Below are 17,286 nucleotides of genomic sequence, written 5' to 3'. Positions count from 1 at the left end.
TTTGTGGGACTGTGTTACAGATAAGGTACTATAGATCCACAGCCATGTGACATTGCCATACAAATGCATATAGCACTGGCTTAACAAAAAATAAGGGCAATAGTGACTGCAGTAGTTTAATTTGGAAATAGATGTGACATTATACCAGCTTACTGCTGAGTGAGTGCATGATTCACAATACAGTGCTTATAATAAGAAAGGCAAGAGAAAGAAGGAAGGTTAGATTTATATTTCAGGGTATGAGTGTATGGAGAACTTATTTCCTGTGACTAATATTTAACACGAACTCTCTAAATTTAGAGGCTATTAATATTTTCTACTTTCTATTTCTTTTGTGTGTTTGAACGTGCGGAAGGATGCTGTCATCTCTTTGCGTCACAGCTCCTGACCACAGCGCCCCCTGCAGGCTTCATCGTGGATGTGCAACAGGAATCTCGAGCAGATGCGTCAAGTCAGTGGAAGATACCCAAAACAAAACCGCCTTCAAAATAAAATCACATAGTCGCTCTGAATTATTTCTCAGTCAAAATTAATTAAAGTTGTGATAGAAACTAACCTTTATAGGATCAAAAAAATATGATTGGCTTAAATGTGGTTGTTGGCTACTACCTTGTCTTGTATTTGTTAACAAATATTACTCCTCCTATAAAGGATCCATAACTGCATACACAGTTTATGGAGACTGGATAACACATTGAAACAGGGCTGTATTCGTATTTATGGATAAATGACAAAACACATGAACATTGTGCTACAAGGCATTTATTAATACCCGTCATACAATTTGTGTGCATAATGTTTTATATTCAATGGCAACATGTAACTTACATGTACATTTACTCAAGTATTGTGCTGAGGAGGAAATTTGAACCACTTGTAGTACTTTACTTTAGTATTTCCATGTTATGCTACTTTGTACTGCTACTTTACTACATTTGTGGGAATTATTGTACATTTTACTCCACTTTATTTATCTAACAGCTACAGTCACTAGTAACCTTTTAGATTAATATATAAGCATCTTATAAAATTTGATGCAACAGGATATAAAATTAGTCAAATTTAGCTCAACATTAAAATAATAAAATTATGCTTTAACATTAATCTGCCCTCAATAATCCAATATCATAGATGATGATGAATATAATACTGTTAATTGTGCCATTTTGCACATAGAGTGCGTTTACTTTTGATGCTTAAAGTACATTTTGCTGCTTTGCCAATACTGACTGTATGTACTTAAGTAAAATATTACATGCAGGACTTTTTCTACTTCTAATGGAGTATTTTTATATTGTTGTATTGCTACTAAAATATCTCAATCCTTTTTTCAACCCTGGTTTTAATGTGTTAAAAATTAATTTATTAATTATATTCTGATTATAAATGCTAAATAGGTGAGGTTGAAATAAAGTGTTACCTTAAACGGTGTACTTTACTCGTCCTTCAACATTTATCGGCGTTATTAAAACTTATAAAAATAGCTTTAAAAGATTTTATTTTGGAAAGCCTAACCGGAAGCTCTAGCCAGTGGTGAACTTTCGGATGAAACGGCTGACGTCACGGAGGAGGAGGAGCTAAAACATCCGAGGAGAAGTCTTCCGTGGCGGTTAATGAAGCACTGTAACAAAGACACACAAAAAAGGGAATATCGCCAGGCACCTGCTGATTTGTGGTACGTTTATAATATTTGTGTTTTCATTCCCGCTTTGTTGTTTTTGTTTGCCTTTTGAAACGACATTTGTTTTCCCTAAAAGCAGAAGTGATGAAGTTTGCAGGCCAAGAGTGAACGTAGGTGTTCATGTAGCAGACAGCCCTGCAGTGTGTGACAGGATGACAGCATACAACTTCTGCTCTGTTCAAACTTCTGCTGTTACTGTGCAGCTTTGAGCTCATTGTACTGTTATTTGTGGGTTGTGTCCTAACCATGCATCCCTCAGTATACCTCTAGTAGTATGAAGGCAGGTGGAGGGTATATGGACATCAGTAACGCTACTAATAATGAATAATGAATTAAAACCAGCTGTGGCAGATCCCCATGTTACCAAGTTACAGCCTACAACATTTACATTATATTAATTACACGGCTGTGATGTTGAACTGGATATGTTGGGCTGTTAGTCAGTCACAAAACAAGACATTTGAATATGTTGGGTATTGGGGAAGTTGTGATTGCCATTCTTCCTCTGTTTTCTGACATTTCATTGATCAAACAGTTGTTCATTGAAATAATTGTACCCCTAAAAACAAGTGAGCAAGCAGTCCTTCACATTTTTGAAGCTGTCGCCAGCAAATGTTTTGATATAAAACTGTGGCAGAGTATCATAATTAAAAGAAATGTACTTTTATTTTTTGTATATCAACTAACTGAACAACAAACTAATGATTGAGGCATTGGTGTGTTCATAGTGAAAATATTCTAGCACTTTGGTCTGCTATGGTATTTGGGTCTGTCTTCAGGGACTCGCGTATTCACTGCATGTCTTTTATATATCCCTGTGTAATCACCTTACATTGGATCTGAACGTCATTCGACTGTATTGCACGCACACCTTTCTGATCGCAGCCTGCTTCATCATCAGGTGATGACAATGTGATACAGCAAAGTCGTGTCCTCAACAGAGAGAGATGCTGACCTCATCTCACCAGTGACCAGAGTTTGCCGTCCCCATACCAGCCGAGACAGGACAGCAGGACGCAGATCACACCGGTCATGGCTGGCAGACAGCAGAGACCTGCAGCTGCTTCAGACAGCTCAGCAGAGACCAAAAGGACGGACCTCAGGGCCAATGAGAAGAAGTGCTGTGAGTGCTTTGTTTTTTCTGTGTGCCCTGAAGGTGAATCGTTGACTCATTATCTGAAACACTAACCTGTTCCGTATTACTTATTCAACTCTGTGACATTATTTAATATAATGCAGTAACACTGAGCTGTAAATGGATCTTTTAATCAAGTTTGCCACTCTGTTGGCCGTGAGTAAAGAAAGCTGATAAGGTTCCAGCATGCACTGATTGTTAAAAGTAAACTTTGACGCACCTTCTCTCATTGTTGGTGTATTTGCAAAGGCAGGCACTACGACCCATATCTTTGAAGCAGAGTAAGACTGTAATGAGCAAGGTCACCATCCAGCCAGTAAAAATGTCACTGAGCTCAGCTTAATTTTAACTTCACAGTGAGACTTTGAGGAATCTTTAATCAGGAAGGTGTGATGGATCTAAAATGATCAAAATATGTCTTGAATGCAAAACTGTTCCTGTCTGCTGTCGTCTTAAACATTCCAGACATGTTTGTAGAATCTCCAGTCAAGTCTGGTCTTGCCTGGTCCTAGTTTTGATAGATCTGTCTTCTCTGAGCTGAGGATGGTCGTGGACACTAAAAGAAAAGGGAGAAAAATTCAGTTGGAATATTTTCCATTTGTTGTCATTTCAAACAAGGTTCTAGTGGATTAATAAAGTGGGTTGCTAAGCAGCAGGACCTTGAGAAACATTAACCTGCAGTCGAGAGATGACGTTGGTATGACGGAAATGTTAAACTAAAAGTTAACCAGCTTGTAAAAGGACACTGTAGGGGTGACATTGGATTATTTCACAACCCTCTCTCTTCTTGTTTTGTGTATACACTAAGCATATCTGCCCTTTTACTACAAATGGGACATTTTGAGGGAAAAGTAAAACACTTACCAGTATGTGAAGGGGGCTGCAGGTCATTAAATTTCCTTGTATGCTCAACTAACTAAATCTCTGGTTGTGTTTATGTTTGTGTTTGTGTGTTGTGTGTGCAAACTGCAGCATGGGCCTCCTACATGACCAATTCTCCAACTGTGATAGTGATGATTGGGTTGCCCGCCAGGGGGAAAACCTACATGTCCAAGAAGCTAACACGCTACCTCAACTGGATTGGAGTGCCAACTAAGGGTGAGTACAGGACACATTAAGTTTAAGTTCTGTAAGTTGATCTGCAGGAAATAAAACCAATAAGAATCAGGTTAAGAGTGCATCAGCAGGTAGCTTAATGCTGTAATGCCGTTCAGAGATATACATTTTTCTGAAAATCTTGTGCTTAAGGCTATGCTGTGTTAATGTAGTTATATTTATGTCAACGCCCCTCATCAGATGATTCTGTTTGTAGTTGTGCGCTTATGGTGTCATATAAATGGAACTCTGAACCAGGAGAACTGGTTTGGCAGACTCAGTTGAGATAAAGGTCACCACCTTGGCAGAGCACGTACTGTAATCCTTTTTAAACTGACTTTCTCTCCACTCTCTCCCCTTGCAGTATTCAACCTTGGAGTTTATAGGAGAGAAGCAGTGAAGTCATACAAGTCCTATGACTTCTTCAGACATGACAATAAAGAAGCAATGGAAATTAGAAAGTGAGTAAGAGAGTCCCTCTGCATGTGTTACTTGGTGGCTTCCTGTCGTGATTACCCAGTAAAAACTACTTTTCCTGTCGGCTAGCCATGCAAGTTTTTTTTTTTGACTGCGCGTTGTTTTGTATAACAAACGTGGCTACACTTATCCCAGCACATTATTTCTTGAAGATGCATAGTAATAGCATGCATAATAGCCAACTGGTTTGATTTCCTGATCAATTTTCTCATTCTGTTTCCACAGACAGTGTGCCTTGGTGGCACTGGAGGATGTCAAGGCCTATCTGAATGAGGAGGGAGGCCAAATCGCTGTAAGGACACACAAAACTGTTTTTAGGTCAAGTAGGACAAAATACTCACAATTCACTTTTTTATTTGGCTCGCATCACAATAGAAAAATGCTTATGCATCTTGGCACAGAGCCTTCGTCAGAGCGTTTGAAGTGTGCAGGTTCAGTTCAGCTAGAATCCACAGCTGGGAGTTGGAGCCGGTTGTTCAGAGACCAATCACAAGTATATAGATTAAATCAGATTTGAACCCTATTACATACAATATGAAGCTTTACAAAACAGTCATTATTCATCTGGTCATCCTTGAGATTAATAAGACCGTACTCTAGATGGCAGTAGAGAGGAATTTGACTAAACCCCTATTCATTTTTCCATTATAGGAAAATCTTGAGGATGTTTCCACATCCTTAAATTGTCAGTGGTCGCATTCATAGTTTGTGGGTTTCGAATGATTACAAACAGCTAATACAGATACAAACTGTGTATATACCCTGTGTTGTCTATCAGGTTTTTGATGCCACCAACACCACCAGAGAGAGGAGGGAACTCATCCTTAATTTTGCAAAGGATAATGCATACAAGGTCAGAGATACTGTGATGGTTTAGTAATTTTAGCTCAGATTATATATATTTTTTACATGAATTATGAATTTATAATCTTTATTGTCTTTTGTAAGGTGTTTTTTGTTGAGTCAGTATGTGACGATCCAGATGTCATCGCAACAAATATCATGGTAAATGGTGCATTTATGCCTTTTAAGCTTAATTACGAGCTGACTTTGTCCTTGATTTGTTAGACGTCATCGTGAATCATCTCTACAAATGTTTCTTTTATAAAGGATGTGAAAGTGTCCAGCCCAGATTACCCTGAGAGGGACAGAGAAAGTGTCATGGAGGATTTTCTAAAGAGAATAGAGTGTTACAAAGTGACCTACCAACCTCTGGATCCGGACGAACACGACAAGTAAGAGGGCATTTTGTGAAGAAAAATAATAATTGCATTTCTTTACTTTTTACCTTGACTTTGTTTAACACAATAACCCAATCAAAGCAAGAGTCATTTAGGCTTAACTCTCATAATGTTCTGGTGTTGTGCTTATACATTATCTGGGCATTGTGTTGAACATTTACTTGCAGACGCTGTCCAGCAGATGGAGACTTTAGCTCAATATAGATGAGTTCGGTCTACACCTACTCTCTTTGAAAAGTGTCCTGAGATAACTTCAATTGGCGCTATACAAATACATTGAATTGAATTTAAAATAGTTATTGTTATTATGAGTTTTGATTTGCGGATCTGATATACACTAAATCCCAAAATATTATTATTGTGAGAAATTTACGTCATGTGGTTTCAGTCATGAGTTTTTATTTCTCCTGCCAACTGGCTCAAATGGGATTTGTTTGATTTCTTTATTAATTAACTGATTGTATTTTTAGATTCAAAACTACGTTATATGTGTATTTAAATAAATAAAGTAACTTAACTGAGAATAGGCCCACATACTTCATACTGGATCTTTGTTTGTAGAGAGTGTACAGTTGTTGATCTTCTTAAATTTTGTCCAGTGTTCTGACGTGTTTTGGATATCTCAATATTTAGACTGCACCAATGGTACAAGATATCCCTTCCCTACCCTTGAGTCACATTTCAGTAATGTTTGTACGATTGACTCACTTTCTGTTTTCTTCTTTTTGCCCCGACCCACAGGAACCTGTCCTTCATCCAGGTCATCAATGTCGGCCGTCGTTTCCTGGTCAACAGGGTGCAGGACTACATCCAAAGTAAAATCGTGTACTACCTCATGAACATCCACGTACACTCCCACTCCATCTACCTCTGTCGGCATGGAGAGAGCCAACACAATGAGGAGGGACGCATCGGGGGAGACTCTGAGCTGTCAAAGAGAGGGAGACAGGTGCTTGAACAAATCATATCACTCATACATTTCTAAACTTTAGAAAGATAGTAGCATGTCCAAAAAATCTGAAAGGGATAGTTTGACATTTTGGCAAATACACTTATCTGATACCACTCTCACAGCTGTCCTTTACACCGCATCCCATTTCCCTTTTCTGAAACAATCTTAATTAACATTCTCTAAACTGTAAGTGCAATTGTCACAACCGTTTCATGGGATGTCACAACTCTATTGCATGTCTGCAAAACATGCAACTCATCCAAAACATTTCATTGCTTCCAAACCTAGTTATTGTGACAGTAAGTTGGCCACCATAATGAAAAGTTGTTATGTTATCGTGTGAGCCGTTTTTTTCCATGGCAGTCAACCCTGTTTCTTCTATTCAAATCTCTGTTTAGTTCTACTTTTTTCTTGACGCTGACTGCTTACTGTGCAATACAAGAATTGTTTAGCTGAACGCTGTTGTATATCGCACTGAGCTTTTTAGTCTCAGATTTCAACAGTAGGTAAAAGTTTACTGGGGAAGGTCAATACTGTATAATACAATAGTACACAGGAAAAAGGATATGTACATTTGTGTGTATACAGTATATTTATTTGTTTAGCAATGTGTTATGTGTACTGTAAAACAGGAAATTCCCCTTTGATCTTTCATGTAAAGTCATATATCAAATCTGAAAACAGCGGAAACAGCTGGCCTGACTCTTCTTTTTTCTTTTTCTTTTTTACAGAATAAAACAAAAGAGATATAATATGTTAATTACATGGCCATTCCCCCATGTTTCTAGACTGTAAGCTAAGCTAAGCAAACTGGCCACTGTCTATAGCTTCATTTTTAATGGACAGAAACGAGAGTGGTATCAATCTTCTCGTATAGATATCTGGCTAAGAAAGAAAGAAAATAAGCCACAATGTCAAGCACAAACTATTGCTTTAATGTAATGTGTAATGCGACTTAACAAGCTTTTACGGATTGAAATTATCTTGTCAAATCTACAACAAAGTTTCTAGCGTGAATCCAGTTAGATGGCGGGAATAAAATCCTGCTGCTACAAATCAACAGATAACAGAAGATATGAGATATAAGAAGAATTATTTCAGTTCATCATAACTTCTGTTCTTTATTAAGGTGTCAGATCTAAAGTCTCTTTATGTTCTCTCTGTCAGTTTGCAGCAGAACTGAAGGGTTTTGTGGAAGAACACCGTCTGTCAGACCTGAAAGTTTGGACCAGCCAGCTGAGACGCACCATTCAGACTGCAGAGGAGCTGGGAGTTCCCTACGAGCAGTGGAAGATCTTAAATGAAATAGACGCTGTATGTCCTCTGATACATCACAGAAGAGACAAACACGCACAGCGAAGGCCTGCCTTGAGTGTTTTTATTACTTTATGTTTCAGGGAGTGTGTGAAGATATGACCTATAAGATGATTGAGGAAACATACCCAGAGGAATTTGCCATGAGGGACCAGGACAAGTACCATTATCGCTACCCTGGAGGAGAGGTAAAAGCTTTCCCTTTCCTCCAAAGTGATGTTTGACCCTTCATGTATTACTGATTGATTCTGTCAGCAGTCTGACATGTGCTGACAGATCGGGGTCTATTATGATTTTGGCCATTATGTTTTTTATTTTTTTCATAATAAACAGAAAAATCTACAAAAACTGAATCAAACAGAACAAAACCAAATTCTGTATCATTTGATTTTATGTACCTTTTGCTTTTCTCTGTAGTCCTACCAGGACCTGGTTCAGCGTCTGGAGCCAGTTATCATGGAGCTGGAGCGACAGGGCAACGTGTTGGTCATCTGTCATCAGGCCGTCATGCGCTGTTTGCTCGCCTATTTCCTGGACAAGAGCGCAGGTTAACTGCACAAACAGAAACATGATCCATGCGTAGACCAAGACATATTTCCTGTATACCGTTGAGTAACTGCTCACAGCTGTTTTTTTATCCCTTATCTTAAACTTAATATGATAATTATACTCAAGTGGTACGTCTTTAACAGTGCTTTAACAAAACAGTTTAGTGGATTAATTCAAGGCAATATTGTTCCCCTGAGTGCTGAAAAATAGTGTCAAGTTGCAGCTAAACTAAATGTTCCTGAGAGGGCCGATGAAAACACACAGGAGAGATATTCAGTACCACCTGAAGAATGATTATATCAAGTTTAAATCCGTAATGAGTTAGAAAAGCTTCTGCAGTTGCGATGCAAAGCTAAATAAACATAAAATGCTCCACATGAGTTAGCAGATGTAAAGTAAAAGACTATTGGCAAAGTGCAGCTTGAGTGAGTGAGTAGAAATGGGCTCTGTTTTTGTTGGGGTGTGGATAATATCACACGCAACACTACAAAATGTAGGTGTTTCTGTGACCTTGAAATGTGCTTTTCAAATGTAGCTGCCATTGTCGCACTCTGTGGGTTTGTGATGGTGCAAGTAGCGGCGAAATGAAATGAGAGCTGCACCTAAATGAAAGGAGGTGTTTATATTTTGTAGAAAATGAAATAGCTACAATAAGACCACAGGTGATACACTCATATCCAATGTGGATATCTTATTTAACTCATGCACAAATACAGCCAGACAAAATTGTCTCACAAAATTAGATACTTTTGTGCAATCAAACTTCAAAATCAAACTTGGCTGTAATTTGGTCATTTACGGGTGTCATCTAACCTTGTTCTGTAAGTTCATACAGTATATCCTTCATTCATGTAACAGGATTAGACACAGGCCCACCAGGTATTAGCTCCAGGTCACTAATGCTCCAGGCCACTTCAAAGACCTGTTCAAAATAGACCCTCTCAGCAATTAGATCTCTAAGTGCAGTAGAGATTTACCCGTGGGTAGTTACAACTAACTGGGTGAAGAGCAAAATCATGGCTGTAAATGTTTTGGACACATTTGATAGTGGATAGTAAGGAGACAATTATTTATTTTGCCAGGACAATGTGGTACCAAAGTCAGGAGTTTATTTAGCAATATATGTTCAATTCACAGGGGCTTAATTTATCCATGCTACATGATTGATCATGATGGAAATATGACCTAAGACATTAGGCTAGACCCAAACAGAAATCTATACAGATTACAAAGAGTCTTGTTTACAGATTAATCAAACTTTACCGTTGTGACTTAAGCAACATCAGCAGCACATGACTAGATTCAAGAAATGTACCATTTTATTCAAAGAGTGCTGAAGTAATGATGACTGCTTAAATTGAATGAGAGAAGTTTTGACTGGCTCGTAAACAATCTTTTTTGCGTTGGCGGAGAATTTTAGTTTGAAACGCAGTTTTGTTTTAGTCTCTGAAAAATGATGAAACAGAAGTGGACTGAAATGGCATTTGGATCTTGTTTTTCATCTTAAAAAAATGTACTTGCACTTAAATACATAAAATAAATGTGTTTAAATGGGCAAGAAGTAAAAAAACAAACAAACCTGATTAACAACTGCTTGGTTAGGGTGGAAACTGCTGCTCAGAAATAAATCCATAATTAGGCACGGGCAGACGGAGGGTTTCGTCAGACAGAAGGGGAAGTGGTTGCTGCTGCAGCATCTGTTTAACCCACAGCTAAACCCACCAGTGAGGGTGCAGCACTGACTGGCCTTTTATCCCACTGCATCCCCCTGAGGGACATGTAGCACTGTCACACAGTCTTGGCACAGTGATGTACTGTAAATTCTTTAAAAAGCACCACATGAGCTGTACAGCTGAGCATACTGAGTGCTCTCCAACATGTGAGAAATATTTCAGAAGAAACAAACATCAACGGATACAACCACAGCACAGAGAGTCTGAAGTTTTTTGTTTGTTTTTCTTTTATTGGCACAGATGATCTACCTTACTTGAAGTGTCCCCTGCACACTGTCCTAAAATTGACCCCTGTGGCTTATGGTAAGTCACTAAACTTTCCATATACCAACACAACTAGCTTTTTCCTTTGCTGGGTCGTGACGTATTTTCCTCCTGTCTCCCTCTACTAGGTTGTAAAGTGGACATGTTTGACTTGAAGGTCGAGGCTGTCAACACTCACAGAGACAGGCCATTAGTAAGCTTCTGACCTTTTTATTATTTTGTGTCACGCACATGCTGTCAGTTCTCTGTGTCAGAAGTTGTCACTGTCCACAGTTTAGTCCAAGTGCAGCCTGAAGGATCAGTTTAACCACTACAGTCATAACTGGACAAACTGCTCAGACCAACTAAAATGACACACTACTGTTGAAGCTTTCAGGAGTCAGGTCTTCTCTCAAAAGTCCCGGATGATGATAAAACTCGGTGTGGGTTCACAACTAAAACTCTGTACACACAGTGAGACATTTGTTTTTTTTTTATCTATAAAAAGAAAGTTTAACATTTTGGCAAAGCTGCTTTCTTGCCAAGAGTTAGATGAGAAGATGGATGCCACTGTGATGTCGGTCTATTAATTATGACGTGACAGCCAGCAGCTGGTTAGCTTAACTTAGCATAAAGGCTGAAAACAAGGGGAAATGGCTCTGTACAAAGGTAATAAAATCTTCCTACCAGCACCTTTTTTAAACGTTATGTGAGAAATACTTCATGGGAACAGGAAGTAGTCCAGCACATAACCCCTTGTAAAAGCTAAGTTGAACAAATGAGATATAACGTGTTGATTTGAGGATGTAAGGTGCTCATGGGCAGATTGTGTCCAAAAAATTTAATTTAATGTGTGTTTGATTTGGTGCTGGGCTTGTAGCATTCAGTGGCTTTATCAGAGCTTTTTTTAATTTTTTTTTTTTTTTAGCTTTTTTAGCTTCCTGCCTCTGGAAACAACCCTGATGAGAGCAGTTTGCGTGAACCAAAACAGTAAAGTTGTGGGCTGTTCAACCCAAAACATCAGCTGGAAGACACTGAAAGGCTCCGTAGAACTGAGGGATAATATGTGGATTCATCATTACAACCCCCTTCACATTCACATCGTCATTTCAGCCATTGTTGATTATTATTATAACAACTTTAATGTAAGAACTAAAGGTTTATTAGTAAGCACAAAAATCACATTAGCTCATAAATGGGTGTCGGGAAATCCCCATGCCACACACAGTCCTGAACCTTTTTGTTCTTGCATAATCAACCCGCTTTGTATCTCTTCCATTGTTGTGCTTATGAGTGCCAAGTGTCAAAACCTAGACAGAGTGGGTGTTACCACCGAACCACATTTACTGAGGAACCTCTTGTTAAATGGGGTGAAAAATATCCTGTCTGCTGAGACCAACGTTACAATGGGCTTTATATCCATGGCTGTTTGTCTCAGTACTTGTTTTTCTTCCTTTGCCTCCTCATAGTCACTTACACAGGACACAGTGGTTTCATGCCTACGGTAGGAGAAGTTTAATTAGTGTAACCTTTAAAAAAACACATGTGTTAATCAGTCCGCCTTCACTCTTCTTCTTCACCGACCAGAATAAAGTCAGAACAGATGCTGTGCCGCCAGGTTTCCACCGACGAAACAGCTTCACTCCGCTGTCCAGCCAAGACCAGATTAAACGACCTCGCCTTTACAGCGTGGGCAACCCTCCACAGACACGCATGTCCCAGGCCCCAACTTTACCCAACATGCTGTTTTCTGAGGCGTCTGAAGGGGCAGAGGTTAGTGCTGTGAATATTACTCTGTATATAATAATAATAATAAAGAAATGAGGAAAAAGTAAATAGAGCAAAGAGGAAATTGTCTGACAACAGTTGTGATAGTTAAAAAATTTAAGTTAGAGTTAAAAAAGTGAATTTAGTTAACAGAATACTGTACTGTATATTTATACGGAAGTCTGAAACTGACAAAAGGCTGTTAAAGTTATGAGTCAAAAATAAAAATGAGTTTATATTAGTTTACAATTATATTGCTAGTTAAATGATACAAAAAATTATAACTTCAAACATAATTCATTTTAATTTTCTATTTACCTTTCACTTTTATTCTTACTCGTTTTATTTTTTAGGAAAACATTTAATAATTTACCTCCTCCCTACACCAAACAAGCAGACTGTGTGTACAGCTATCTTAACAGTTTACAGTTAGCTACCTAGCTGAAACCAACCTGCCATATAAAGCTACACCAGCCTCCACTGCCTGTCATGTTAATCCTCCGTATTGAACTGCATACTGCTGAAGTGACGCTGTATAAGCTCTTGTTACAGTATCTAAAGCTTTTAGTTAGCTACCTAATGGCCACAGTTCATTCTAAGGTAACAAAAACACAACCATTCTTATTTTCAGGTTATATTACACTAATGAAAACATACATTTCTGACAAAAGATCCTCCTAAATTTTACACAATGGACATTTTAATTGATGTGTTCTGCTATATTTCTGACTGCCTTTTGTTGGTTTTGGTACTCTGTATATTTAGATGTGTTCCTCCAGACATCAGAGACCTGAGTTCTCAGTCATGTAGTTTCATGTTTTCCATGTACGTTATGTAGCTGTTTACAACAAACAGAAGTGCCCTTCACAAGCATCTTGGATGTGAAAGGATAGTTTTTTCCAGTGTTGTTGGCCTGAAGGGACCTTTATTCAAATCACTATATGTCAAAAACAGGGAAGGGACAGAAAGGGAGTGTTGTGTTCTGGCTGCTGACCTCAGCTTTTAATATTAGCTCAAGTTCAGTACGTACTGTCTGCTTTCTCTACCTTCCTCGTAGGACTCTCTAAATGGTTTCGGTGCAGCAGACTCAGACGACTGATCTGACCGTTAAAGAGGTATTTTCAGTCTTTTCCTCGTATCTGTCACATGGAACACCTGTACTCTCCACCTCACATATCTCACACATTGGTTTTGCCATTCAACCCAGGCATTTCTCCACATGGATGTATCGCCAGTTCTGAGGACCAACGGTGAAATCCCAACCAGCTTCAGCCATTACATTCTTATGCACTGTATTACGCACCATATCTGTGTAACCTTCAGTTTTTGTTGGATAGGTTATGTGTGTGTGTTAGTGCTAGTTTAGACATACATACATGAACTCAATGCCTTTGCACAGTAGCCTTCAAACTTAGGCTACAATCCACCTCAGATAAATAAAGTAATCTCTTAGCACACTCCACATAATGTAGTCTACAGTCATAATATGCTGTATTAGATGTAGAACATGTTGATTGTACATTTTATACCTCATTGTATGCTATTGCCTTCCATTTAGTGTTGAGGAAAGCCATGCACAGTCTTAGTTTTTCCTCAGATTCTCTCTTAAAGTTACCTGTTTAAACTTTCCAGGTAATGTCCATCCTTCCTCGGGTGGTCTGACAAGATGTAGAAATAATTTTATTTTGAAGGGTAATTTAAAGCAGTGGTGCCCAACCTGGGGGTCAGGACTCCCGCTAGGGGTCGCCAAAGCTTCACAAAAGGTCCCAAGACCTTCTTGATTTTAAGGTGTGTGAGAAAACCTAAAAAATATACACAGTATGAACATAGTAGGCCTATATCTACTATATCTATCTATAAAATAAGCCTAATAATCTGTATAGTTGTTAAAAAATACATAATACAGACAGAGAATTGTATAAAAAGTTCCCTAAACAGGAAATAATCTGCTCAAAATTCATCGGAATCACTCATTTTACACAAACTTCTTGCAGTTACTGAGTTCACTATTGTATAATAATAGTACAGTTTTGAATATAATATGAAATATCCATAAAATATGTCACTTTGTCAGGGGTCGTCAGTGTACTAAAGGATAGAAAAGGGGTCCCTTTAGGAAAGGTTGGGAACCACTGATTTAAAGCATATTAAATTGCAGCTTAGCTTCCAGTGGGCAGACACAAGCTGTAAAAACAAATGAAATGTGTTGTCTAGCCCTATAAAAAGTGCAGCAACTACTGTGCTTTTTCTACTGTGACATTCAGAGGTGTGGAAACGAATCACAAATTTGATGACTTTAGACTGGACTGTAAAAAAAACAACTTTCAACTCAACTTGGACTTTCTTAATACTTTCCTTAGTATGTTATTTAAAAAGAGTGCCATGAATCAATTCATATTTATTCCTCTGTGAAGTAGGTGGCTAACTCTAGAACTATTTTCTAGAACCTGACCATTGTTTTTTTTAAAGATTTCTCTTTTTATTTCATGTGGACACAAAACATGAAACAACCAAGGGTGAGTTGGTTTGATGAGTATTGTTTTGAAGGTCGTAGCCATGTCGGTTTACCAGAGCCAGTGGTGGTGACATACTCATTGACCATAAACCATAAACTCCTTAGGAAACTGTTACTGAGCTAACAAATCAACTGAGAAGTTGGGTCATTTCTCCTCAAGGCTCAATACTATTGTAGTTCTTTTTTGCAATCCACAGAGCTGCCCCCTGTTGGCTGTTAGAAAGATTCAATATTCCTTTATTGTTCCATCTCATTATACATGTATAAGAGAGTAAAATTCTTAGGTTTAAGACACTCAAATGATCTGCATTAGCTCCATTTCACAGACCTGCTAGCTCTGTCCCTTTTTAATTAAATACTCTCAGTAGTAACATTGAACAAACACAATATTGCTTGAAGGAAGAATAGTCCCAATACCAGTTTTAATAAGCATTCCATATTTGTGTGAATTTAATATATTAGTACTCTTCTTTCGGTGAAGAGCACATTATGACTTGATTGGGACTCGAAACTTGAAGTTTAGGACTCGAAACTCTTAAGTCTAACTCTAAGGACTCTGGATTTGAGTGCAAAGACTTAAGACTTTATCTTGTGACTTGCAAAACAATGACCTGGACCCACCTCTGGATATTTATTCCCTTCTTCTGTTCAACGATGCCTACCTGTATGTTTTGCCTTCTACTCAAACAGCAGCTTTTAATATATTCAGCCGCCTGTGATAATGTAAAGCTGAACTTATTTGATCTCCAGAAAATGTATGCAAATCTCTCAATGCATTTTAATTTCTTCATAAGGAAAACCAAATCAGTCATGTACCTCTGATACAATAAAGATACTGTATGTATAAGTACTGCCTTCATAGTAACCATATGGATAATATCCAGTCACATGACTTTGTATGATTTTAATGTCAGGAATAAATCAATTGTTGGTAAAAGTGCCTTTATTTAAAGGACTATAAGGCTGTGACAATAGTAATGAAGAGTTTTAAATATTTTCGCATATACACATGATATGCTAATGTGGGTTTCACTTTAATCAAAGGATTGGCAATAAATTTGGATGTCTTAAAAAGAGCTTTAATGTTATTGCACACTGTGCTGTATATGTTTCATTAAATAAAGTTAATTTTAAGCAGTTTTTACATTGACTTCTGTTTTTTCTAGAGTATTTAAGAGTATTTTGACCTCAGGAAAGCATTTAATTTAGTGAAGAAGTGTGTTAGCTGTAGTATAGTTCCTGTGTGCTAAACTTCATGTCCCTAAAAAGCCGGAGACACTAACATCACCAGAGCTTAAAAAAAACATCTTCTAAAGTCAAATATAGATTTGTAAACTAGATGTTTATGGTAAGATGTGGTGTTAAATTACATATACGGTGCCCTGGATAGCTGACCCGGTCGAGCCGGAGCTCCATGTACCAAGGCTGCATCCTTGCTGCAGCAGCCAAGGGTTCAAATCCGACCTAGTTTTTGTAACTAAATGGAGAAACGCATATAACGGTCCACTCTGTTTGTAATGCTGATAAGATGTCAGATTCTAATAATCTAAACTGATCCAACACTGACATAAAGTTTAGTTATGAACATGATCATTGAGTCACTCCTAACCTTTGTACAACTTACACACACAAAGCTTTGTGTGGCATATTCAGTTCTAAATTAGGAGTTATTATTTTTGTTCTGCTGACTGAATGTTTTATTATGTAACATGCTTTAAATGAATGTGATTTACTTTTATAAACTGCAGTGAGTCATTAGGGAAACGGAGGAGGAAACGTGTCAAATAAACAGTTATATTTCAGAGAATTTAATCTGCCAGTTGCTTTGACGCCTGCAATGAACCTTGAATGAGTGGATTCAGATAAAAAGCTCTGATTAACTTCCAAGCTGATTACAGATATTTGACAAAAAAATAGGCTACGGATATTAAATAGGAATGGATGTACTGTAATGTGTTAGTCATTCTTAGTTGTTTTAGAAAAGTACTATTAATCAAACATAGAACCTGACACATCATCCATTTAACTGGGTGCATCCTGATGCCCATCAAGTCTTGAAGGTTTGGGTCGGAACAACATCTGCAGCTGACATTTATTTTTAATATTCTCAGACAGAACTGCAATATCATTAGTCTCAAAGTATTAGTATCTCCAACGTGTGGCAGAGGCAGAGGGAGTGTAATGAGATGAGTTCTTACCAGCTAAAACAGATGGAGAAATTAAATCTGGGCGAGAGGTAGAAATAATATTAATTTACTTGTGAACTGTACAGTTTTCAGGTAGTTGTATTTTACTTGATTATTTGTGCAACTTCAGCTTCATACTGCACTTCCTTTTAGATGAAATATTGTATGTTTTACTCTGTTCTTATCTGTCCAGACTAACGTGTAAAGACCTTTTTGGCATGTAATCCCTAGAGACAAAGCAATGTCTTCTTGTGACCTCTTGTCACAAGTTGCAACGATGAGTGGTGAGCAGTTCAACCAAATAATGATGAAGAGTGTTTAGGCTTGAGATGATAAAACCATGCAGTATGTTACAAAAGTAAAAATAGAGAAAAGTCAGAAAAGTCATAACTTGTTAA

At 37.9% G+C, this 17,286-nt stretch overlaps 1 protein-coding gene across 5 annotated transcripts; it reads left to right on the top strand.

Annotated features, from left to right (window-relative positions):
- The first annotated feature begins 1,544 nt into the window (after positions 1-1,544).
- LOC127377495 (6-phosphofructo-2-kinase/fructose-2,6-bisphosphatase 2) lies at positions 1,545-15,846 on the top strand. 5 transcript variants are annotated; one of them, XM_051425406.1, is made up of 17 exons: positions 1,545-1,675; positions 2,583-2,804; positions 3,789-3,914; positions 4,276-4,372; positions 4,614-4,680; positions 5,167-5,241; positions 5,337-5,393; positions 5,499-5,623; positions 6,371-6,578; positions 7,749-7,895; positions 7,979-8,083; positions 8,313-8,442; positions 10,418-10,480; positions 10,570-10,634; positions 12,008-12,193; positions 13,245-13,302; positions 13,395-15,846. In XM_051425406.1, exons 2-16 carry the CDS (start codon positions 2,714-2,716, stop codon positions 13,284-13,286), a joined length of 1,584 nt encoding a protein of 527 aa, XP_051281366.1. In that variant the 5' UTR covers positions 1,545-1,675; positions 2,583-2,713; the 3' UTR covers positions 13,287-13,302; positions 13,395-15,846. The 5 variants fall into 5 exon arrangements, 4 of the variants coding, with proteins under 4 accessions (XP_051281366.1, XP_051281369.1, XP_051281367.1 ...); XM_051425407.1 differs by having other exon boundaries at positions 1,554-1,675; positions 2,623-2,804; XM_051425408.1 differs by having other exon boundaries at positions 1,562-1,675; positions 2,567-2,804.
- Positions 15,847-17,286: the final 1,440 nt, after the last annotated feature.

This window comes from Dicentrarchus labrax, unplaced genomic scaffold (genome assembly GCF_905237075.1).
Source record: "Dicentrarchus labrax unplaced genomic scaffold, dlabrax2021, whole genome shotgun sequence".
NCBI classification, from domain to species: domain Eukaryota; kingdom Metazoa; phylum Chordata; class Actinopteri; family Moronidae; genus Dicentrarchus; species Dicentrarchus labrax.
This window is presented reverse-complemented; position numbering and strand designations above follow the sequence as displayed.